General features: G+C 44.2%; 1 protein-coding gene across 3 annotated transcripts in view; it reads left to right on the top strand.

The window, feature by feature from the left end:
• DNAAF9 (dynein axonemal assembly factor 9) overlaps positions 1-24,211 on the top strand; it is a 125,338-nt gene that overhangs the window by 60,665 nt on the left and 40,462 nt on the right. For 2 of the 3 annotated variants that reach the window (XM_087853721.1, XM_045808224.2), the window contains exons 15-25: positions 656-700; positions 1,080-1,125; positions 2,255-2,366; positions 3,153-3,223; positions 4,162-4,212; positions 4,782-4,869; positions 16,303-16,406; positions 21,446-21,592; positions 22,676-22,764; positions 23,185-23,286; positions 23,561-23,678. In XM_087853721.1, coding sequence (XP_087709847.1) covers positions 656-700; positions 1,080-1,125; positions 2,255-2,366; positions 3,153-3,223; positions 4,162-4,212; positions 4,782-4,869; positions 16,303-16,406; positions 21,446-21,592; positions 22,676-22,764; positions 23,185-23,286; positions 23,561-23,678 — 973 coding nt within the window. The remainder of the gene's footprint in view (positions 1-655; positions 701-1,079; positions 1,126-2,254; positions 2,367-3,152; positions 3,224-4,161; positions 4,213-4,781; positions 4,870-16,302; positions 16,407-21,445; positions 21,593-22,675; positions 22,765-23,184; positions 23,287-23,560; positions 23,679-24,211) is intronic. The other variant, XM_087853722.1, reaches the window with a different exon arrangement.

Here is a 24,211-nt window from a genome sequence, read left to right as displayed (position 1 = left end):
CATCGGGGCCTTCTGTGTCACCATCGACATGGCTGGCATAGTCATTCCCTTCCTCCTTTCCTTGGGGCTTTGTGTAGGCCACTCAGCCTTTCCAGGGTAGGCCACCCAGCCTTTCCAGGATAGGGCACCTTTCCAACCCAAAGCCTTTTAGGCCTGGGCATACCTCCCTAGCTGGAGGAAGGAACCAGAAAAGAATACCTGTCAATGGGAGGAGCATCTCCCAGGGCTAGCCGTCTATCTGGAGCCCCTGACACTACCTCAGATTAGCAAATCATCTCCTGAGAGGAACACAGGACTTGGCCTCTGCTTGGGCTCTGAGCAGGGATGGCAGCTTGACCCAAAGGTGGTAAAGAAGAGGAGGATCAGGACAGTATGTCACAGCTGTGGGGCAGGAGACCGTGAGCCAGTAGAGGGTCTTCCCAGTCTACCTAGACAACAGTTCTATGGTTCTCTCCTGCTCTGTCCAAGAATCAAGCCAGCCCTGAGAATCTGCACAGAGGCAGAGCTGTGACTGGAGTCAGACGCTGGCCCCACACTTGGCAAATGTGCCATGAGGACCTAGCACAGGTGCCCTGCGGCAGCAGGTGTCTGGGGAGTGGCCAACGGTGTGATTAGCGAGAACAGACTGACTTTTTATTTTGTTTTGGGTCTCCAGCTCCAAGATGGCTTTTCATATCCATGCTGTGAATAATCAGGGAAGGTAAGTGTATGTTTGTGGTGCATGCTCATTTGGGGCAAGTTTTAGGAACAAAAAGAGAAGAGAGGCTATCTTGTAACTGCTGATGTGGGTGGTCTTCTTAGAGTTCTACACCTGGCAATGGCATTATGCCAGGATTGGGCCTGGGACTAGCTATGCTTAGCTGAGACCTTATACCCTGAGTGCTTCCCACTGAAAGACAGGCATGGGAGTAGGGGGTGGACCTAATTTCTTCCAGTGGCCTACATACTAATTCTGCATACATGTAACCCAGTGTTTTGAAACGCCCTAAAAGAAATCTGGGTCTGTGGGTTGCTGCCAAGTTGAGAAAAGAGAACATTGTAAATGTAATATATGTTCCTCCTGTCTCTTCCTCTTCTAGGATTGTGCCTCTGGACAGTGAAGATAGCTTATACTTCGTGAAGACGGTAAGCAGAGCTGTTACCAGTCAGCTGGCAGGGAGTGGCCTATAGAGGGACATCTAAAAGGGGTGAGAAAGGAGTAGGTGGGAGTGTTGGGCAGTCTTTCCCTGAGGAAACTGGTCTATTCTCAGGAGTGTTCCAGCTGCAGCTGTGGTGACCCTGTGATTTTGATGGTGCCCAGGCAGCTGTACCAGGCCCACATCATATCCCATGCCTCAGCTTCCCAGGGTCCAGAGTCTTATCTGGGGGCTGGGGGAGACACTTCTTCCTAAAGTTAGGAAGGCTTCCTCCAAGAGAGTGAGACTCCTCTGACCTCATGTGGAAATGTGAACTGAGGACAAGCCTGCCTCAACACAGACCAATGAATTTTCAGTGGATTCTCTGTGTTCCAGGGCCTGAGTTGATGCCCTTAACAGGGGTCTGTGAAAAAAAATAAAACAACAAAAACCGGGGCCCAAGTCTCCAGTGAAGTGGGTAGTCAGAGCAGAACTTTCCAACCCATTTGCTGGGGGCACCCTGATGGGACAGGGGCATGGTTCAGAGATGCAGAAATATTGGTCCCCAGGTGGGCTGGCTGACATGGCCCGGGGGAGCAGAGTTTCTAGACCAGTTACTCCTGGTCACAAGCCAAGTTCTCCATTTAGCCCAGTGCATCCTAATGTGCAGAAAATTGGCAAGCGATGCATGAGAGGATGGTAGCTATCCAGCCAAGATTCTGGTTGCAATATATATGGGCACAGATTACACCTTGAGTCTGTTCTGTGGCTACTGCCTGAGATTAAGATTTAAGAATTAAACACCTCCAACTCTGAGAGGCCAGGGCCTCATCACAATTAAGAAGGAAGGCTGTTTTTTTAGGAAAGATAAGCAATTTGAGGGAATTTATAGAAACATAAAATACTCCTGTGGCCCAAGGGTGTCTCTGATGCAGAAGCAGTTGCAGGGGAGCGTGGATGATACTGAAGTCCACTCCTGGCCCTGAGATGTAGTTCAGAATAACTCGAGTTTTCCTTAGAAATTCTGGAGTATTCTGTGAAAATATGCCTTCGAGCAGTATCTTGTGGTCTGTTTCTTAACAGTCTTTCGAAGTTTAAGACTGACAACTGGCCTAACTCTGTTTTCTCATTTGATGCAGGCTTGTATGACTGTATATGACATTCCTGACTTACTGGGAGGAAGGGGATGCTTAGGGTCTGTGGTCTTCTCAGAATCCTTTTTGACGTCTCAGATCTTGGTTAAAGAAAAGGGTAAGTGTTTATAAAGTCTTTAGAAAGCAAAACTTGAGGGTTTTTTTGTTTTGGCAAAATAAGTTTAGATATAATTTCATAGTTCTTATGTATATATAAATCATAATATATAATAATTCTGCATTATTTTATAATTGTATATAATATATGTTAATTACAATATTATCTTCACACAGACACACACATATATATATGAGAATATGTGAAGCCTTACTGGTAGTCAGGAAGAAGCAATTTGAAATAATAATTAGATCCTTTTTTTTTTTTTTTAAGATTTTATTTATTTATTTGACAGAGACAGCCAGCGAGAGAGGGAACACAAGCAGGGGGAGTGGGAGAGGAAGAAGCAGGCTTCCCAGTGGAGCAGGGAGCCCGATGCAGGGCTCGATCCCAGGACCCTGGGATCACGCCCTAGGCCGAAGGCAGACGCTTAACGACTGAGCCACCCAGGCCCCCTTAGATCCTTTTTTTAACTCTTGCACTACCTTGATAAAAATTAAAAATATAGATAAAAAGGACTAATTCCCAGGACTCTCCATTTAAATGTGTGTTTCTCTTTGTTGTAAAAAAATTAATAGAGTTAATCACATGGGGAAACCTTCCTCCCTCCCCTCACTAGTCTCCCTGTCCCCAGATGAGGAAGTTTTCAGTTTCTCAGGGCACAAGATTTTGTATACTAATAAGAGGAGCCCTCAATCCTGAGAAAGGGAGAGGTGTTAGTTTTGGGTCCTACAGGGTGGGCTCAGGTAGTGGGCAGTAACTGGCATGTCTGTGGTCTTCCTGCAGATGGCACTGTTACCACAGAAACCAGCTTCATAGTCCTGACAGCCGCCATACCCAGATTCTGCTCCTGGCTGGTTAGTGTCATTCATCCGGTGGAAGTGGACTTAAATGTGGAGAAATCGGGGAGAACATTGAGGAAGAGCCTCTTCATTGGGTCCCTGGTGGGATGTCAAATCCTAAACTAGCTACTGTTCAGGAATGGAAGTTTTTATCTCAGCTCTTTTTCTTTATACAAATGAATCTAGTTTCTTTAACTCTCTCCTTACCTTGGGAAAGTGCCAAAAGAAATAAACTGGGTCCCTGTTAAATTATGAAAGGGAGAAATTAAACCTTCATTTTACAGATGAGGACACTAAGGCTTAGAAATTGACCAGCCTGTCCAAAGTCACACAGATAGTGAGGAGTAGATCATGTGGCTCCCTTCTCTGGTCAGAATGGTTGCTGCTGAGTTTTTACAGCAGAGTCTCTCTACATGTAGATGGGTCCCATCTTCATCAGTGGAAGTTGGTCTAAAACTCTGGTGCCTTGGGACACAGAGAGTATGACAGCAGTGAGTCTAGTAATGGTCTAAGTACCTATTTTTAAAATCTTTATATTCTGTTTCTACAATTCTGATGTGAATAGGGAAGAACAAGAATCATCCTCTAACATGAATACATATAAATGAGAACACATTCAAAATATTTTAATATGTTCTCTTCCTTTATCCTTACAAATAGTTGTTTTTCTCTGAAGTGAAATATAAGGGGAGACTAATACATCATTTCCACATCTTGTAGGCTCATTTAGCTGGACCTCAGGTCCCAGGGAGAGAGAGCCCACCATGGCCTTGGGCTCTGAGCCTTGATGATCAGTAGCCAGCCAGCTCTGCCAGCCATCAGGGCCTGAGAGCACAGGATTTGGTAGAGGGACTGCCCAGTCAGTCTCCTGGAAGTATTGAACATGGGGGAGACCTAGGAGAGTTTTGCCCTTGAAGTAGGAAACTGAAAACTTGCACTTTTTTTGGATACAGGTAGAAGATAATGAAGTAAAATTATCTGAGAAAACCCAGCAAGCAGTGAAGGTAAGCAGCCTTCTTATCCTCGATGTTAACATTGTATCAAAGTGAAATGTAAACTGTTCATGAAGATAATCTAGAATATTTCATTTTAGGGCTAATCTGAAGAATATCTTCCTCTTTGTCTCAATTCCTGTTTGCATTCTTCCCCTCCCAGCAAAGCTGTAGAAATAACCATTTGATGGGGTACACGGAGGGATTCGTTCTGCCATTTTGGCCTTCTGGTGTGTTTTTTTTAAATCTCCCGGTACTATTAAAAGCAGATCTCAGGTTGGCCTAGACATATAGAACTGAGAGGTCAAGGCTTTAGACCAAGGAGAGCTGCCTCCAGTTGCTAGAAATCCACTGGAGCATGAACAAGCAGAACAGGCTTTGGTGTCTGGGCTCGGAGAGGACTTTACAAGTTATAAATGCCAGTAACGTGACAGAGAGCCAGGCAATGCCAGACACATGGAAGAAGCTGGGTCTTTGTGAGGCTGACTAAGCAGCTTGTGTAGACACACAAATGGGCAGGACTTTTGATTCTGTGAAAGTTTACGCTACAAATCGTCTGCTCTTTGTGATTGTTTTTAAAGGGCGATGCCTGTTTCCTGGGTACTTTTCTAACAGGAGGAGAAGGAGCATATCTTTATTCCAGCAATCCACATTCTTGGCCTGAGGAAGGTGAGCCAGCTATTACTTTTTTGTTCTTGACTGTGTCTGGGTCCCTCTTTGCAGGTATTGGCATGCGTGTTGGGATTAGTAATACATCTGATATTTGAAAAGACTTGTTGCTGTAGAAGTGTTTTCTAGTAGCTTTTCTCCTTTTATCCACCCATTTTGCAGATGAGGAAACTTGTGCTAGGAAGGGATGACCCCAGAACCACAGTCTGGTCCTCTTCTTGCCGCCTGAGGATTGTTCTCAAAATAGGCTCGAGAGGCAGCACATCCAGAAATAGAATTTGTGGACCTAAACAAGTCTGGATTCATTTTCTGTTGCTGTATAACAAATTACCACAAATTTAGTAGCTTAAAACACGCATTTACTATTTCACAGGTCTGTAGGTCAGAAGTCCAAGTAGACTTGGCTGGATTCGTGTTAGGTTCTCTGAAGTTAAGGCATCAGTCAGACTAGGCTCTTATCTGGAGACTCTGGGGAAGACTTCACTCCCAAACGCATCTAGATTATCAGCAGAATTCAGTTCTGTTGGATTGTAGGACTGAGGTCCCCATCTTATTGCTAGCTGTCAGCCAGGACCATACTTAGCTCCTTCTCCCAGAGGTCTCTGCCCTGTGACAGCTTTCTCCCATCTCAGCAATGAAAACCTCCCTTGTGCTGTTGAATCTCTCTTACCCTTCAGATCTGTATAAATTCCTTTTCTATACCAGCCAGAGAAAACTCTGCTTATAAAGAGCTGTTTGTGATTAGAGGAAGCCCACTCAAATAATGTCCCTTTTGCCATATAGCATTACATGAACACAGGAGTACCATCAGAAGATGAAGGTCATGGGAGCTATCTTAAATTTCTTCCTACCACAGTCTACCCTCTGGCCTCCCATTCACGTCCCTCCCACATGCAAAATACAATCACCCCTTCCCAAGGGCCCCATCTCATTATGGTAACAGTTTAAAGTCCTAAATCTCACTAGCTCAAAAATCCAAAATCTCATCGTCAGGATCATCTAAATCAGATGTAGATAAGGCTCTGGCTTTTAATCCATGAAGTACAACTCCTGAACACAAGGCTTCTCTAGGTGTGGCCCTGTGAAACTAACGAGACAAGTTATCTGCCCTGCCTTCCCAGCACCCAAGGTGGCCCTGGCATGGGATGACTGTTACAGACATTCAGGTTCAGAAAGGTGGGTGGAAATGGAAAATAAAAAGGAGTCATCAGCCTGAGGTAGCTTTGAAATCCAGCTGGGCAAACTCCAGGGTCCGGATTAGTTTGAAGGCCTGGGAATAGTCCACCATGACTCTTTTATCTCTGCCACCTGGGCTCTTGGTTTCACCCTCTAAACTCTTGGTTTTCCCCTCTAAGCTTGTGGCTACACCTAGGTCATCCTTCCTTTTTCACAAGGTTAGCACTTTGTAGGTGAGTTTTATCAGCCTTCTTCCCGCCAATACCATTTGGGGGTCCAGTAATCTCCTTTGATTTCATACTCTCTCTGTCCCTTTCAGTCCAAGCTGGCAGTATTTCTGCTGACCTAAGATTCCCAAAAACCTTGTTGGTTTTGCGTGGATTTCATGGGGATTCATTCCATGCTCCTTTTTGGTTTCCTCAAAATAACATTTTCTTAGGAGTCCTATTCTTTCCCTGGTTGATATAGCCATTTTGTGGAGGAAGAGTTCTGGCTTACTCCACAGATTTCTCAGCCTCTACTGAGCAAATCCCCTTTCTGGATAATTTGTTCTTCTTGAAAATATTCTGTCCAGGGGCGCCTGGGTGGCTCAGTCGTTAAGCGTCTGCCTTCGGCTCAGGTCATGATCTCAGGATCCTGGGATCGAGCCCTGCATCAGGCTGCCTGCTCAGCAGGGAGTCTGCTTCTCCCTCTCGCTCTGCCTGCTGCTCCCCCTACTTGTGCTTGTTCTCTCTCTCTCTCTGTCAAATAAATCTTTAAAAAAAAAAAGAAAAGAAAAGAAAATATTCTGTCCAGTGGAAGATTCCTCTCCCTGTTCTCAGATCACTGGTTCAGCTTCTGCTCCTCCATTCAGGGAGGAGACAAAGCACAGGGAGATTTAGGGCTCCACAAAATGCCGGGTAGTAAATAGTAGCATTTGGTATCGCGCCTGTGCTACAGCCCCTGCCTGCATTTGTGCCTCTCCAGATCCAGGTAGAGAAGAGCAGAGTCAGGAACACCTGTTGAAGGCAGGGAGTATGTGACAGTGCTACTAGCCTCGGGGCAAGAGCATAGTGTTTCAGAAGCAGGTTGTAGGGGCGCCTGGGTGGCTCAGTCGTTAAGCGTCTGCCTTGGGCTCGGGGCATGATCCTGGCGTTCTGGGATCGAGCCCCGCATCAGGCTCCTCTGCTGGCAGCCTGCTTCTTCCTCTCCCTCTCCCCCTGCGTGTGTTCCCTCTCTCGCTGGCTGTCTCTCTCTCTCTGTCAAATAAATAAATAAAATCTAAAAAAAAAAAAAAAAAAAAAGAAGGTTGTAGAGGCAACACAGAGGTGGTTGTGTTCTGTCCTAGTTGAGCCAATTATAATATTTAGCAAGGATATTTGCCAAAATTAGTTTGCACCTTCTTAGCAAAGGGCCTTGTTAGAAAAGTAATCTCACGCTGTATTGAGTTATCCAGCAAGATTCAGTGTTTCTTGAGGTCTCTACACAAAGGGCACAGCGAGGGATTTCTGGAGCCCTATTTGTCACACTCTTGAGAGCACACTCTTAGTTTCTGAAGGAAATGTAGTTTGAAATAGGAGGTGGTTTTCTGAAGCAGGAAAATTAAATAGGAAAAGAGAATTTAAACAGGAATCTCTTCTGGCTGGCTGTTAAGCTTTTTGCCACTTTGGAGCTCAGGTCAAGTGGGGCTTAAAGTTTATACCGCTTAAGGCTCTTTCAAGGAAAAATAACACAAAATGGTTAGGGCTCTTCTGAGGGCCTTGGAAGGGGACTTGGGCAGGTGAGGGGTTGTGAAGCTTAAGTATCATTAGTGTCTTGGTAAATCTGTCTCTACTTGAGTATGATGAGCTTGAAATTCATACGTTCCCATTCCCTAGGGCATTTAAAAAGCTCTTCAGCATGCATTATCTTCATTGAGCTTCATGTCCGTGCCCCGTAGGGGAAAACTTTCCTGAGGTTATAGTGCAAGTTCACAGTAGGTCTGGAGGGTAGTCCAGGTCTTCTGATTCTCAGTCCAGGGTTGGCCCTTCGAACTACATGTAGATAAGAATAGTACTTCCTGGGGCGCCTGGGTGGCACAGCGGTTAGGCGTCTGCCTTCGGCTCAGGGTGTGATCCCGGCGTTATGGGATCGAGCCCCACATCAGGCTCCTCCGCTATGAGCCTGCTTCTTCCTCTCCCACTCCCCCTGCTTGTGTTCCCTCTCTCGCTGGCTGTCTCTATCTCTGTCAAATAAATAAATAAAATCTTTAAAAAAAAAGAAAAAAAAGAATAGTACTTCCTTTACTTTGAAATGCTTCCAGCACCGGAACCTTTTTTCTTCCCGAGTTAGTGACTTCTCCTATCACAGGACTTCTTGCTATGCAGCTTCCTATTCATTTATGTCCTTCATGTGCCCTTCTCTTCCCCACCCTGCTGACCTTGGTCAGGCAAGCTGCCCAGCCCCTAATCCTCAGGAGCCCGCTTTAGAGTTTTACCACATATGCCTGTATCCCTAAACAATGTCTTGGTTTTGAGTGTAACACAGATATAATCACACTGTGTGTGTTCTGGGACTTGCTTTTTTTTGCTCACTATTCTTTTCCTAAGATTCATCCGGATTGTTGTGGATGGCTATATAGTTCATTCACTTTCATGGCTCCATGGGATTTCTTTGTATGAAATGTGCTTTTTATTCTTTGGACTGTTGATGGGCATTTGGGGCTTATAGTTTTTTGCTATTGCAGACGGTCCTGTCATGAGCATTCTTGTACATGTCTCCTGGCGCACATGGCACCAGGAAGATGCCTTAAAACACAGCCTTCTTGCTATTAATAACTGACATCTGTTGTCTCAGTCTCCTGACTTTCCTGTTGCATTCTGGCTAGTTGCAGTGGCCGGCGCTGACCTCTCTAGCTAGTCGGTATGTTGGCATTCCCTGAATGTTTGCCGCTTGGTTGCTATCTTTTTTTGAGATCCCTGCCTATAGAATTCTCTGTGCTTTGCCTCAAACAAAGTCAGCCCCTCTCCCTTGTAAGGTTTTTGTACACCATGGAACTGGAAGGGAGGTCAAGAGATTAGCCCCTGGCTGAAACACCAGATTTCCACAGTTCTCACCAAGCTTCAGTAGAATTTCTCAAATAAATGCTTCTCAATTTTATTGTACAACTTTGGTCCATTACCAGAGTCCTTAAATAGTTGTCTTAACAATTAAACCAGTTTCATCACTGTTTTCTGGGGAGAGGATCTGCCAGAATCTTCACAGCCATTTCAGAAGTTCCACCCCTCAGGTTTTGAAAGATATTTTCAGTTGGTAAAGATTCTAGGTCAATAGTTCGTTTCTTTCTTTCTTTCTTTCTTTCTTTCTTTCTTTCTTTCTTTCTTTCTTCTTTCTTTCTTTCTTTCTTTCTTTTCTTTTCTTTTCTTTCTTTCTTTCTTTCTTTCTCTCTTTCTCTCTTTCTCTCTTTCTCTCTTTCTTTCCTTCTTTCTTTCTTTCTTTCTTTCTTTCTTTCTTTCTTTCTTTCTTTCTTTCTCTCTCTCTCTCTCTCTCTCTCTCTCTCTCTCTCTCTCTCTATCCCATCATGGGGCTTAAACTCATGACCCCAACATCAAGAGTCGCTGACTGTGTCAGTCAGGCACCCCAACGGTTTTCTTCTTTCTGGAAAGATGTTGCTCTCCTCCACTGTCTTCTCGCTTGTACCATTCCTGAGCAGAAATCCACTGCCATCCTTATCTTTGTTCCTTATATAGGAATTATCTTTTTTTCACTCCACCTGCTTTTGAGATTTTTTTTTTTAAGATTTTTTAAATTTACTACAGAGAGAGTGTGTGTGTGCATGCACGAGTGCGGGGAGGGCAGAGGGAGAGGGAGAGAGAGAATCTCAGACTCCATGCTGAGCATAGAGCCCAACACAGGGCTCGATCTCATGACCCTGAGATCATGACCTCAGCCGAAATCAAGAGTTGGACACTCCGGGACCTCTGGGTGGCTCAGTCGGTTAAGCGTCTGCCTTCAGCTCAGGGTTCTGGGATCGAGTTCCCTGTTGGGCTCCTTGCTTAGCAGGGAGCCTGCTTCGCCCTCTGCCTGCCGCTCCCCCTGCTTGTGTTCTCGTTCTCTGACAAATAAATAAGTAAAATCTTAAAAAAAAAAAAAAAAAAAGAGTTGGGCACTCAACCAACTGAGCCACCCAGGCACCCCAATTTTCTTTCTTTCTATCACAAATTTTAATCAATTTTATTTTTATATGAGTTGGTATGTTTTTTTCCATGTTCCTTGTGCTTGGGATTCATTTTGCTTCTTCAATGGATAGATTTAGTTTTCCTCGAATTAGGAGTATGTTTGGCCTCTCGTTTTTTTTTTTGTTTTGTTTTTTGTTTTTGTTTTTGGCTTTTCCCCTTCTCCCTCCTGTTCTGGGCCTCCAATTACATATCTTTGCTGTCTGAAATTGCCCCACAGCCCCCTGTTGCTCTGTACAATTATTTTCAGTCTTTTTTCTCATGTGTTTCATTTTGCATAGTTTCTACTTATATGTATTCTAATTTACTAATCACTTCTACATTGTTGTTAGGAGTTTGTTAAATTAACATTTGTGAAGCAGAGCGCAGGGTACTGAATGGTGATCCAAGTTCAACAAAAGACCACAAAAGAAATTGAAATAGAGAATTTTATTTCTCACAAGTCCTAGAGGAAGTACAGGACAATGGCATGCCTCGTGCCTGCAGGGCACACAGGAGGGCCAAAGCAGAGTGCAGACAGAAAGTGGCAGGACCTGAGGCACATGCCTTTATTAGGGTTTGTGGGTAGAGTGCTTTGGGTTTCCCGGGCTAAGGCCAGATTGGTCAATTCAAACCAAAAGAGCAGGGTTTTGGTAAGCTCCACAGCGGGTTTTCTCTAAGGGGTGCACAAAGGGATGGCCTAAGGAGGCAGGGGAGACTTGATCACTGAAGGGCTGTTGGGGAAGTCATGTCAGGAACTTACATCTTTTTGTGTCTCTGCAGGCTGCTACATAGGGCTTGTGTGAGGGGCCAGTGTCATTTTAAGCAACACCCTCCCCTGCCACCAAGGCCGCTTGACCAAACAAAATGTTTGCGGGGGCAGGAATACCCTGGAGTAGCTTAGCTAAACTTCCACAACTGTCTAATGTCATTCATCTCATTCATTGTGTTTTTCTTCTCAGACATTGTATTTTTCATCCATGGAAGTTTGGTTTAGATATTTTTTACATCTTTTGTGTCTCAAGTTAACATGGTTCAGTCTTCTAGCTTCTTGAACATATGGGATACAGTTATAATAATTGTTTTAAGATACTTTTCTTCTAGTTTTATCATCTGGCCTTGCTTTTAAGCTTTGTTAGCCAGGAGACAGAACAGCATTTAATTTAGGGCTAATTTCAACCCACTGCTGAGGCAGAATCCTTCTGCATATTCTACCTGACATCCCTGTGAAGTGTGAGGTTTTCTGCTATGGCTGGTGGGAATGGGCAGAAAGTCTCATTCAAGGTATGGGTTGATGTTCATTGTTTTACATAGGAATATCCAGTTTTTCCAGTACCGGTTATTGAAAAGGCTCTCCTTTTTCTTTGATCTGTCTGTGCACCTTTGTTGAATATCAGTTGACCATGTATTTACTGTTTCCTACAGGCCTCCGTGAATGGTTGACACTCAGGCAGCTCCTTCATTGTCCCTGTAGTGATTTACAGATTGTAGAGTGTTTTTTTCCATTAGGCAGAGACTGTTCAGCAGTGAGAAACAGGGGCACTGGTCCCACTGACACATGGGGCAGTGGACACATCCTGAGAACTCTGGTAACCAAGCTGATTCCTGCCTTCTTATGATGAGAAGACCCAGGCAGCAGTCCTTTGCTATCTGCTGACTTCATTCTAAACCCTCTTGTGTATTCCCTTGTGTCCACATGAAGCTAGTCAAGGACACTTGAGAAAGTCCTCTGCAGCACTGACTGTGAGTGAATTATGCAGCTGCATATTACCTACAGCATGGATGACTCAGGAACAGATGTTGAGAGTAGTAAGCAAGTCACAGAAGGACACATGTATTAAGATTCTATTTACATGAAAACAAAACAGGCAAGACCAAATAATATCTGGTTTATAGATACATTGAAGTATGATAAAACTATATAGAAGTTAGGATGTTGGTTCCCTCTGGGTAGAAGAGAGGGGACCATTGAGGAAGGACATCTGGGAAGCTTCAAAGGTACTAGTAATGCTTGATTTCTGAGGCTGAGTGGTGTGTGTACAGGCATCGGGATCGTGTTGTTACTGTTTTTCTTTAAACCATATGTGTACGTTTCACACACTGTCACACAGAATGAAAATTATCCAGCTGGTGCGTCATATTTCCCCAGCAGAGATAAATGTTCCCTCTTCACACAGGTTGGACCATTGGAGGAGTTTTATTTGTACAGCCAGGTGTCTGAAGGAGGAAAAGCCAAATTCTTCATTGACACTTTGTGTCTTGTTTTGCCCTGAGGGCTCATCCTTCTTTTGGACTCCTGGGCGATGCAGAGGTCAATCAAAGACAACCATGCCTTGGTTCCCTGCTGTTTCTTGGGTAGTGAGGGGGAACTTCCTCTTACCTTGGGTTTTTAGACTCACAGAATGGAGAAGGAATGACAGTGGCCTTACAGTAAGGGCACCAGGGATAAGACAAGGAGCCACAGAGGGGCTCCTGGATGGCTCAGTTGGTTAAGGGTCTGCCTTCGGCTCAGGGCATGATCCTGGAGTTGGGCTGCCTGCTCAGTGGGGAGTTGGCTTTCCCCTCTTCCTCTGCCCCTCTCCGCTGTGCTCTCTCTCTCACTCTCTCTCAAATAAGTAAATAAAATCTTTAAAAAAAAAAAAAAAAGACAAGGAGCCAAGGAGATTTCCTCAGGAGTTGGTTACCATGGGCACTGAGAAACTGCAAAGGCACATCCCTTCAGACTGAAGTCTGACAGTCATGAATCCAGAGCGGATACTGGAAGTGTCATCACTTCAAGTGGATTGGGATCTAAGAGACCAGGTAACAGGCACTGGACCACCCAATGAGTCACTTCAGTTATTTCATATGTGCTCTGAGGATAATGAAAGTTACTGCTTCCAGAGCCAGGCTGAGCAGTAGCTGCAACATAAGATAGCTTTTCTGCACCAGTACTAAAATCAGCTTCCATTTACTGAGTTCTTGCTCTGTGCCAGGCCCCATAATGAGTGCTTTTCCAGCACTGCCTTGTGAATTTCTGTCTTCCTCTTTTCCATTTTGTTTCAAAGCTTTAGAGTATAGAGAGAGAGGAAATGCTGGAGATGAACTCTCTAACCTGTGCTGTCTTCTGGAAGCTTTGGAAGGATGTTGTTCAGGAGGCCTTTGAGTGGTACTGGACTCGCTTCTGAGAAGTTTCACGTTAGAGCTGCACAGGTGGAGGGTGAGCCCAGGACCTGGAGGGGAACAGGTAGTAAGCAGCAGTAGGAGAGCAGTTCTTACCTCCTCATACCTTTGTTTTTTTTTTGTTTGTTTGTTTTGTTTTTAAAGATTTTATTTATTTATTTGACACAGAGAGACAGCCAGCGAGAGAGGGAACACAAGCAGGGGGAGTGGGAGAGGATGAAGCAGGCTCCTAGCAGAGGAGCCTGATGTGGGGCTCGATCCCAGAATGCCGGGATCACGCCCTAAGCCGAAGGCAGAGGCTTAACAATTGTGCCACCCAGGCGCCCCATTACCTCTTCATACCTTTGACCCCTGTTTTTTCTATAAGCATTAGATAGAGTTATCTTGTGGCCAGAATTGATGAGGTCATAGTGTGAGGAGAGTGCTGAAAATCTTGTCTGGGCCCTGGGGGAGCTGGTGGAAGAGCTAAGACAGCAGAGGAGGGACTGCAGACAGTACTGTAGGCCTCTTGAGGCTAAGAAGCAGAGAGGGCAGGTCATCAGATTAGCCATTTAGAGAGGGCAGAGGGGAGGAAGCCGGGTGAGAACCAAAGGGAGCCAGATGCCACGACACCTTGGCCTCCTACAGACCTCTGCTTTGTACCTGGCTCCACTGCAAGTAGTTCTGTGCCTTTGGGAGAAACCTCTCTAAGCTGGTGTCTCCCCATCAGAAGTAAGAAGAAGATTACCTCTTCAGATTGTTGGGAAGGCAGAAAGCTCTAATTATATGACATGCTTGGTGCAGTTAGTAAAATTAAACACTGAGCAGAATCTGTTCCTGTCCCTTTTCCTGACAAAACAGATTAAAGCATGTCCCGTCCTGGAAGATCTGCCCTGGATGTGGGTGAGAGGAAAGTCAGCAATTTCTGAAGCAATCGGGGCAAACTAAGGGACTGAGGCTTCAAAGGCTCAGTGACATCAGAGGATGAGATCAGGGAGTGAGGTAGCTAAAAGGCTGATGGGATGCTATAGTCCGAGAGTAGGTTCTGGAGCTGAAGATTTCAGAGGTTGAGATGTTCGGGGTGCTGTTTTACTGCTGTAGCGTTGAGATTGAGAAGTATGGGGTGTGGTCCATCCCCTGATCTCTCAGAAGGGACGGACGTCCTGGCTGTGGAAGAGAAGACTGAGCATGTTCAGAAGCTGTTTGAAATGTTGTGGCATAGAGGAGGGCATAGAGGGGATAAGCAGTGAAGAGAAGAAAGGGCTTGTGTTTCTGAGGGAATGAAAGTATTGTGCCAGCATGGAAGGGAATGGTCTGGGAACAGCCATGAGGAACCTTGGCTTTGATACCGAATGAGGCTGGGTCGTGGGTAACCTCTATTCAAGCAGGCCATAGCGCAAGGCTATGTGCAAAGGCTATGTGCAAAGGAGGTCAGGCTTTACTTGTTAGAGGCTGTGAGGCTTATAGGGCTTGACCCTCAATGCCTTGAACTGGGCTGCTGCTGCCCCAGGTGCTAAGATTAGCATTATTTCTCTCTGACTGGTCATGTAGCTCTTCCATTGATATTCAGGCTCCAAACCTTCCTCTTGTACCTAAAAACTGCCTCCCCCTCCCCCCCTTCTTCCCATGCCTCGTTAACATGCACACACAAGCACACATACTTACTAGGCCTCTCTGCCTCCTGAAACCTCACCTCCTCAGGAAGTCTTCAACTTGAAGTCTCCAAAATTTCTCACCTTGGTCTTTGCTTTTCTTTTCTTTTCTTTTCTTTTTTTTAAAGATTTTATTTATTTATTTGACAGAGAGAGGCAGCTAGCGAGAGAGGGAACACAAGCAGGGGGAGTGGGAGAGGAAGAAGCAGGCTCCTAGTGGAGAAGCCTAATGTGGGGCTCGATCCCAGAATGCCGGGATCACGCCCTGAGCCGAAGGCAGACGCTTAACGACTGCACCACCCAGGCACCCCTGGCCTTTGCTTTTCTTGTCCTTACAATCTCCAGAGCTTTGGGGCTACCTTCCTAGAGCTACAGCTGGAGGAACCAGTCCCTCTTCTTAAGGCAGTCCTCTGCCTTAGCAGTTAGATATTTATGACAATATTCCCAAGCTTGTGCCTTGAGCTCCAAGAAGTACTTTCTCTCTTCTGCATATGTGAAAACAAAGAAAGAAAGGCTGTTAGAAGAACAGAAAGAATACAGCTTGGACCAGCTCCAGAGAGCAGCTTTATCCTAGAGTCTTATGGGTACTCTGTGTGCTTCATTTAAGTCTCCAAAGCAAGCCCAGTCTTAACACTTGTCATCTTAGCTGTCTATCCTTTCTTTGGTCTACCCCCTAGGGCCCATAATGAGCTATTCTGTATGACCTTGGCCACCCAGGAAACAGCAGCTCTTCTTGGACCTGAATCCTTGAACTGCAGGCCTCCAGTGTCTATAGAATCCCCTATTATCTAACTCAGATGTTCCTTTGCTGGACACAGGGAGCCTTAGGTTCCTTCACTAGTCCTTTACCTGAGCCCCTAGTGCTCCTTGCTGCGCTTTAAGTGAGGAATGTGGTCTTTTTGGGGCAAAGCCAGCTTCTGCCAAATATGAGATAGGGAGTCTGTAAACTCAGTGGTGGAGCAGACATACCCAAAGTCTTTTTCAGTGTGTTTCCCTGGAAGACACCCACAAGTGAACGTGAATTTTGCCTCTCTCCCACAGCGGGTAACTTATTCACTTGTTTTTTCTAATTCTTATGCAAAGACTGTGATGCCTCATTTCGCTCTGAAGCTCCAGGAGTGTACATTGGCTTCCCATGGGCATTGGACTCAGCATAAAAATCGTGTAACTTAAGCAATACAGACACTAGTCTCTCGTTACCAGTGTGATGTGCCCTGGTGTCTACAAGGACATTGGGATATGGCCCCCCGGATCCAGCCCTCCAGCTCTGACCAGCTCTCTTTTCCTTCCAGGGAAAGTGCACTTCTTCTCTAGTGGTCTTCTGTTTTCTCACCGTCATCATGGAAGTGTCGTCCTTTCCAAGGATCACATGAATTCCATTTCATTCTATGATGGGGTAGGTGTTTTATCAGTCCTTGGCTTTGATGTTCAGAAGGATACTCAACACTTCTGAGACAAAAACCAAATAACTTCCTGTCCCTGCTCCACCACCATGGGGCAGGATGTCAGGAACCAACATTGCCCTTGAGGCAGGCAGACAGGGAGTTCATGGAGAGGCCTGTCCACTTGTCAACCTCACTGCTCCGTAACGAGCTTAGCTAGAAAAGAGTTCTGGGTCAGGAGGGCCAACAACTACCCATGCCCAATTAACTCATCCCAAAGAGGACCAGAAAGTGGGCTGAAGGCCTTAAATGCCCTCCCTCCCGACCAGGGCCACAAAGGCTCACCCACTTAAGAACTGGAAAGAAGCTGTTCCACTAACATTGATGGGGCTCCACTCACCTATTAGCATAAGAAAGAATTAAAGTGAGCCAGAGAGAAGAAAAATGGCTCACTTTCCCCATGAGGGCTCAGCCCCACCCCCTGACACACTCAGACTTCCCCTCCACCTGTGAAATTTCCACCCCCAAAACCTCCTTTAACTTCACCAGTTTATTTAACACTTTCCCCTCCCCTTGCAAGGAGGAAGGCAGCTATGAGTTCTCCCTAGGCTATTCTCTTCTCCTGGCCAAGGCTCATCTCTCAGTATGACATCAGAGTGGTACCAGGCCCTCTACTGTGTTTGGTTTCAGCCTCAAAACCAGCCTGTTTGGGAGTCAAGACAGACTAAGTGAGGTGATATCGTCAGATGGCTCAGAAAATAAGTTCTGTGAACAATTCAGAGAAAATTCTATCTTTCTTCCAAATAGAACCTGCTGCCTTAAAGGGTGTTCCAAAGTGCACGCAGGCCAACAAGACAGAATGGATGGTGGTATTAGATGAAAACTTTGATGAGGGAAGAAAAGGTGAATCTTTCAAGTGCTGGGACAATGAGTTAGCTAACTTGGGGCAGGGGGATGGATTCTTACCTCATATCAAAAATCAAAATTAACTTCTGATAGATTAAAATTAAATATTTTCCAATTTCACAAGAAGAAAGAGGAATATAAAAATGAGTATGTATTAAACTTCCAGGGACAGGAAGACTTGGTAAGCTTAGAAATGATACAAGAAATTCTAAAGGAAAAGTCTGTCAGATTTGACCACTTAAGGATTTTAAATATTTTTGCCAATAATTTAATTTATTGACATATACTTTAAATACAATTAACTGTATCCATTTAAAGTTTTGATAGATGTATACACTCATGAAACCACTGTCACAATCAAGATACAGACAACTTTCACCACCCCTAAAGTTTTCTTTTTTTTTTTTTTTTTTTAAGATTTTATTTATTTATTCGACAGAGATAGAGACAGCCAGCGAGAGAGGGAACACAAGCAGGGGGAGTGGGAGAGGAAGAAGCAGGCTCATAGCGGAAGAGCCTGATATGGGGCTCGATCCCATAACGCCAGGATCACGCCCTGAGCCGAAGGCAGACACAACCACTGTGCCACCCAGGCGCCCCCACCCCCCCTAAAGTTTTCTAATGCCCTTTTGCAGTTCCTCTTTCCCTCCACTTCTGGCTTTCTGTCACTGTAAATCAGTTTGCAGTTCTAAACTGTTATATAAATGGGGGTGCCTGAGGTGGCTCAGTTGGTTAAGCATCTGACTCTTGATTCCAGCTCAGATCATGATCTCAGGGTCCTGGGATGGAGTCCCATGTTGGGCTCCACAGTCAGCGGGGAGTCTGCCTACAGACCCTCTTCCCCTCCCCCCGCTTACGTGCATACTCTCTCTCTCTCAAATAAATCTTTAAACAAAATAAAATAAAATGTTATATAAATGGACATCATACATTCTATACCCTTTTAAGTCTGGCATTTTTCACTCAGTATAATAATTTTTAGATTCATCCATGTTGTTTGTATCAAAAGTCTCCTCTTTATTGCTGAATAGTATTCCATTGTTTGGACATAGCATAAAATTTATCAGGCTAATTTATAATTTGAAACTCTAAAAAGTCTCTCAGAGAATTTATTAAAAAGCAAAAAAATAAACTGGATAAAACATTTTTGGTGATTAAAACAAATGAGTTAATATTTCTTTTCTATGAAGAACTCTATCTTTATTAACATGAGGTTAGTTAACAGATATGTGGAAGTACATCAGAAACAGCCTCACACTACCATATATAACAGAAAATTGGCGAAAAGTTAAAAAAAGGTCCTATTGACAAGGAGAAATGTAGTAAGTAGTATGAATGTCCAGCCATAAGAGTGGCTTTAGAAGATAGTGGGTTGCAGTGTTTGAAAATATTTACAGATAGTTTGTAGCAACTTGGTAGATGCTAATGGTAAATTAAGTTCTAAAAGCAATGTACAGGGGCACCTGGGTGGCTCATTTTAGCGTCTGCCTTCAGCTCGGGTCATGATCCTGGAGTCCTGGGATCGAGCTCCATGTCAGGCTCCTTGCTCAGCAGGGAGCCTGCTTCTCCCTCTCCCTCTGCCCTGCTTGTGCTCTCTCTCTCTCTCTCTGTCAAATAAATAATAAATAAGATCTTTAAAAGCAAGGTACAGAATTAGAAAAATAAATACAATTTTGCACTGCCTAAAAAAGGGGAAGTCAAAAAATGAATAGGAAAAAAGACTAGAAGGAAAACTACTAAAATGTTAGTTGTAGTTGAGTTTAGGCAATGGAACTTTGACTTGATTTTTTAACCTTCTCTATTCTATATTTTATATTTTTTCAAAATTTTAATGAGTGAACATGTATTACTTTAATAGTGAAAAATTAAATGTTAAAAGAACCTTTTCCCTCAGATCAGAACCAAGATTTGCCACTTCTATTCAATATAGTATGTGAAGTTCTAGCTAGAGCAGTTAGTCAAGAAAAAGAATCAAAAGGCATCTAAAATGGAAAGGAGGAAGTTCTCTCTTCACAGATGACATGGTCTTATATGTAGAAAATCCTATAGATTCCACATAACAAAACTGTTAGAATTAATAAATGGACTCACCAAAGTTGCAGGATACAAAATTGACACAAGAAAATCAGTTGCATACCCTAGCAATGACCAATCTAAAAGTAAGAAAACAATTCCATTTACAGTAACACCAAAAAGAATAAAATACTTAAGAATAAATTTAACCAAAGAGGTGAAAGACTTGCACACAGAAAACTACAAAACATTGCTAGACGAAATTAAAGAAGTTCTAGGGACGCCTGCGTGGCTCAGTCGGTTAAAGCATCTGCCTTTCGCGCAGGTCATGATCCCAGGGTCCTGGGATCAAGTCCCGCATTGGGCTCCCTGCTAGCCTACTTCTCCCTCTGCCTGCTCTGCCTGCTGCTTCCCCTGTTTGTGCTCTCTCTCTGACAGATAAATAAATAAAATCTTTAAAAAATAAAAAATTTTAAAAAAGAAAGAAGTTCTGGATAAATGAAAAGATACCCCACATTCGTGGATAGGCACACTTAATGTTGTTAAGACCACAATTCTACCAAAGCAGTCTACATATTCAGTGCAATTCCTATCAAAATTCAATGGCATTTTTTACAGAAACAGAAAAACCCATCCTGAAATTCATATGGAATTTCAGGGTATCCCCAAGTAGCCAAAATAATCTTTAAAAAGAACAGCTGGAGAATTCACACTTCCTGATTTCAAAACTTACTACAAAGCTATAGTAATTAAACAACAGTGTGGTATTGGCATAAAGTCAGATACATAGACCAATGGAATAAAATAACCCAGAAATAAACCTTCACATATGTAGTCAAATTTTTTTTAACAAGGGTGCCAAGATCATTCAATGGTCTTTTCAACACATGGTGCTGGGAAAATTAGACATCCACATGCAAAAGAATGAAGTTAGATCCTTACTTTATGCCGTATACAAAAGATTAACTCAAAATGGAGCATAGGCCTAAACATAAGAGCCAACACTATTAAACTCTTAGAAGAAGATATAGGAGCCATTTGCAACGATGTGGATGGAACTAGAGGGTATTATGCTAAACGAAATAAGTCATTCAGAGAAAGACAATTACCATATGAGCTCACTGATGATGCGGAATTTAAGAAATAAGGCAGAGGATCATAGGGAAAGAGAGGGAAAAAAAGAAACAAGAGGAAACCAGAGAGGGAGACAAACCATAAGAGATTCTTAATCTCAGGAGACAAACTGAGGGTTGCTAGAGAGGAGGGGAGTGGGGGGATGGGGTAGCTGGGTGAGGGACATTGGGGAGGGTATGTGTTGTGTAAGACTGATGAATCACAGACCTGTACCCCTGAAACAAATAATATACTATATGTTAATAAGAATTTTAAAAAAGTAGGAGTAAAATCCTCGTGACCTTGGAGTAGGCAATGATTTCTTGGATTATGACACCAAAAACACAGACAACAAAAGAAAAAATATATAAATTGGACTTCATCAAAATTGAAAGCTTCTGTGCATCAAAATACAGTATCAATAAAGTGAAAACAACCCACAAAATGGGAGAAAATATTTACAAATCATGGGCTGTCTGGCCAGCTCGGTAGAGCATGTGACTCGTAATTCTGGGGTCGTGAGTTCAAGCCCCACGTTGGGTATAGAGATAACTTTTTGAAAGAATCATATATCGGGGCACCTGGGTGGCTCAGTTTGTTAAGCGTCCAACCCTTGATTTCAGCTCAGGTCATGATCTCAGGGTTGTGAAATTGAGCCCCACACTGGTCTCTGTGCTTGGTGGGGAGTCGGCTTGAATTTCTCTCTCTCCCCCTCTTCCTCTTCCCTCCCCCATCAAGATAAATAAGTAAATCTTTTTTTAAAAAATCATATATCTGATTAGGGATTGATACCATAGAAAGAATCTTGAGATGACATTGTCAGTTTAGGAGAAAAGACCTTATACTTCCTGTACCTCCCTTAACTGGGTTTTGGAAAGCACATCTATCATGGGACCTCAGTATACCACATAATGTGAAAATAACTGCAGTGAAATTCGTCATATATGTCCTGACAGTAATTGTGAGGGCTAGTGTAATGCAAATGGCTTTTCTCACTGATGCTCCATCTTTTTCTTTTTAGGATTCCACAAGTGTTGTTGCTGCCCTTCTGATAGAATTCAAAAGCTCATTGCTTCCTCATCTCCCAGTTCATTTCCATGGATCAAGCAATTTTCTGATTATTGCCCTTTTCCCCAAATCAAAGATATACCAAGCATTTTACTCAGAGGTAACACCAATCATTAGTCAGCAAAACAAATACTACTTTTTTTTTCCTTAGGTTAGATGGTAAGGCCACATCTCAGGGCTAACAGTGAGGTGATGAGAGGCCGAGCTGGGAGGGCTGGTGGAGGTGGTTTCTAATCCCCTTGGGTCCTGGAATGGTGCTTTTGCCATTGAGAGATGAGAACCTAAAGGAACTGAACAAAAGGCTTTTTAGCTGCTAAGACAAATCTTCTTTGTCCCTTTAAATCCTAATTAGACTTATTTTTCTTTTAGCTACTTTATTGAATTATTTGGCCCCACCTGATGGATCAGAGCTCTCTACCCCACCCTAGTCTCTCCCTTCCCATGGTTCACAGGCCCTCCCCTTGTGAACGGTCCCATGTGGCAGGCTGCGTGTTATAGCCACTCAGTACAGATTGCATGGGGAGGGAGCTTACCAAGAATTATACAACCCACTTAGAGACCAAGCAACGGCCAAAGTTAAACACATGGCCAGCCTCATGACTGGTGGAAATGTTCAGAAAGGTCTGCTTGCCGTAGCCTCTGAGGAGGCAGTATCCCCCTCTCAGGGCAGATTGACCGGACACAGAAGAGAAAAGAGCTGGCCTGGCTGCAGGGTGGCATCTCAGGCTAGTCTATGTCACCCTCTTACTGCCTGCCGGTCCTCCCTGCCTTTTTGTGCTTGTCCTTTCAATCCAGGAACACAGAGAGAGAGCCCTTTAGGTTCTCTTCAACCATCCCTCTGCCCCTAAGCAGGACTTGTGTGAGCCGCTCCTTCTTCTGGGCCTATCCCCAGGGAAGAACACGCCCCTGCTGCCAGAACAGCGTTACCTGACACCTTCCTCCGTGCTTCCTGGCCTCTGCAGGAGCAGAATCCCTGGGAGAGGAACCCAGAAAGAAATTCTAGTTTTGAAAAATACAGAACAAAATTGCTGCAGGCCTCTATTTTTGAAACAAACTTGTTTGTTATGATGGTTTTTCTCTGTACTGACAGTCTAGATTTTCAACAACCATCAAATCCCCATGTGGATTCCATATCCTGTTGTTGGGTTTAAAGTGTTCTTTGCTCAAATTCTGTTTTGTTTAGGTCTTCTCCCCCTGGCAACAGCAGGCTAACTCAGGGCTGTCTTTAAAAGTGATCCAGGAAGATGGATTATCTGTGGAACAAAAGAGATTGTAAGTGGCTGCCTTCAGTGTTTATGCTTGTTTCCCTAAGCTGTGTGTGTCTGCTGTCTCTGCAGGAAGACTTACATTATGTAACACAGGGGTCTTGGCTTCTGAAAGGGCCAGCACAGTCATTTCAGTGCTGCCACTTGCAGGTAGCCAGTGCCCTTGGGGAAAAAGAAGTCAAGAGAGATGAAATCCACCAAGAATCGGAAACCCATAATATTACCAAGGGTTCCAGGTGAACCTTCCTCTGTGGGCACACCCGTCCTCACACACTAATGCCACATTGTGTTCAAGTCAGTAAGATGCTTGTTTTGGAAGTGTTGACTCTGTCACGGGACTCTGGCTTGAAAGCATCAGAACAAGTTATGTAAAGTATGTGTGTTGTAGAGAGATGTAGTTCTTATCTGTGAACTTTTGATATTCCAGACACTCCAATGCCCAGAAGCTCTTCAGTGTCCTGAGCCATTCTGCGAGGGAGAAACAGAGTCCTCTAAAGCTACTCCCAGCCAAACTTCCAGAGCTAGACTGGTGAGCTCCGGTTTTCTGTTTATAGATGTTTAATGTTCTGGCTTTTGAAATGTCAGAAACCTCAGTGCTGGTCCTTTCTAAGCTCCCTTTTCTTCGTAGCTTCTTAGGGATCAGTGTAAGAGGTAGTAATGACATCAGATACAATTTTATTCTCTAGAGTGAATCTCTCTAAGGTTTCTTTTTTAGCAGTTGGGTAAGGAGTTTCTCATGTGAAAGAGCACATTGAAGCAAGGCTGGAGATGGTAACATAATAGCATTGTGTTTGTTTTTCTAGGTTTCTTCAGCATTTCACTGTCAGCAGCATTAGTCGGGAGCCAGTGATGCGGACCCATCTCCCTGTCCTGCTGCAGCAAGCCGAAATCAACCCTACTCACCGAGTAGAAAATGACAAGGTACAGCAGCTCAGCAGATATGCCGGGAATTCACAGGAAGATAGACTGCCCTTGGATTTTCTGTGTCAGTTAACAAAAAGAGCTCAAGCAAAGTCCCTTTCGTAAGACTCTCGACCTCCTAGAATACTGATAAAATAATACAGATGAAATCTGCTCTCTACAGTGAGTGTGTACAGGTGTCTGCAGTGACCCCAGCCAAGCCCCACAGTAGCCATAAAGCCCTGGCCCCTTGCCGTGCCTCCCCTGGCTTCACTATGTCCTTCAAATTCTTGCGCAGTCCTCTCGTCCCATCAGCTCTTTCTGTTTGTGACAAGGATTACCTGGCAGTGAGTGACACATTGAGCTTAATAAGAGGAAGGGCCTTATTAATTGGGCCTTGCTGGCATCACCGGGGTAAGGTGATACTTTATAAACATTGTCTTCCCAAGAGTAGATTTTAATCTGCTCGCATCTCACATGCCCCTCCTCTTGACCCCTCCCACCATTTCTTCAGAACCAGATGTCGTAGTACCCTCAGAGAGGTCGTTATTTAT

Source organism: Ursus americanus, chromosome 22 (assembly GCF_024610735.1).
Source record: "Ursus americanus isolate L20-20 chromosome 22, mUrsAme1.1.p, whole genome shotgun sequence".
NCBI lineage: Eukaryota > Metazoa > Chordata > Mammalia > Carnivora > Ursidae > Ursus > Ursus americanus.
This window is presented reverse-complemented; position numbering and strand designations above follow the sequence as displayed.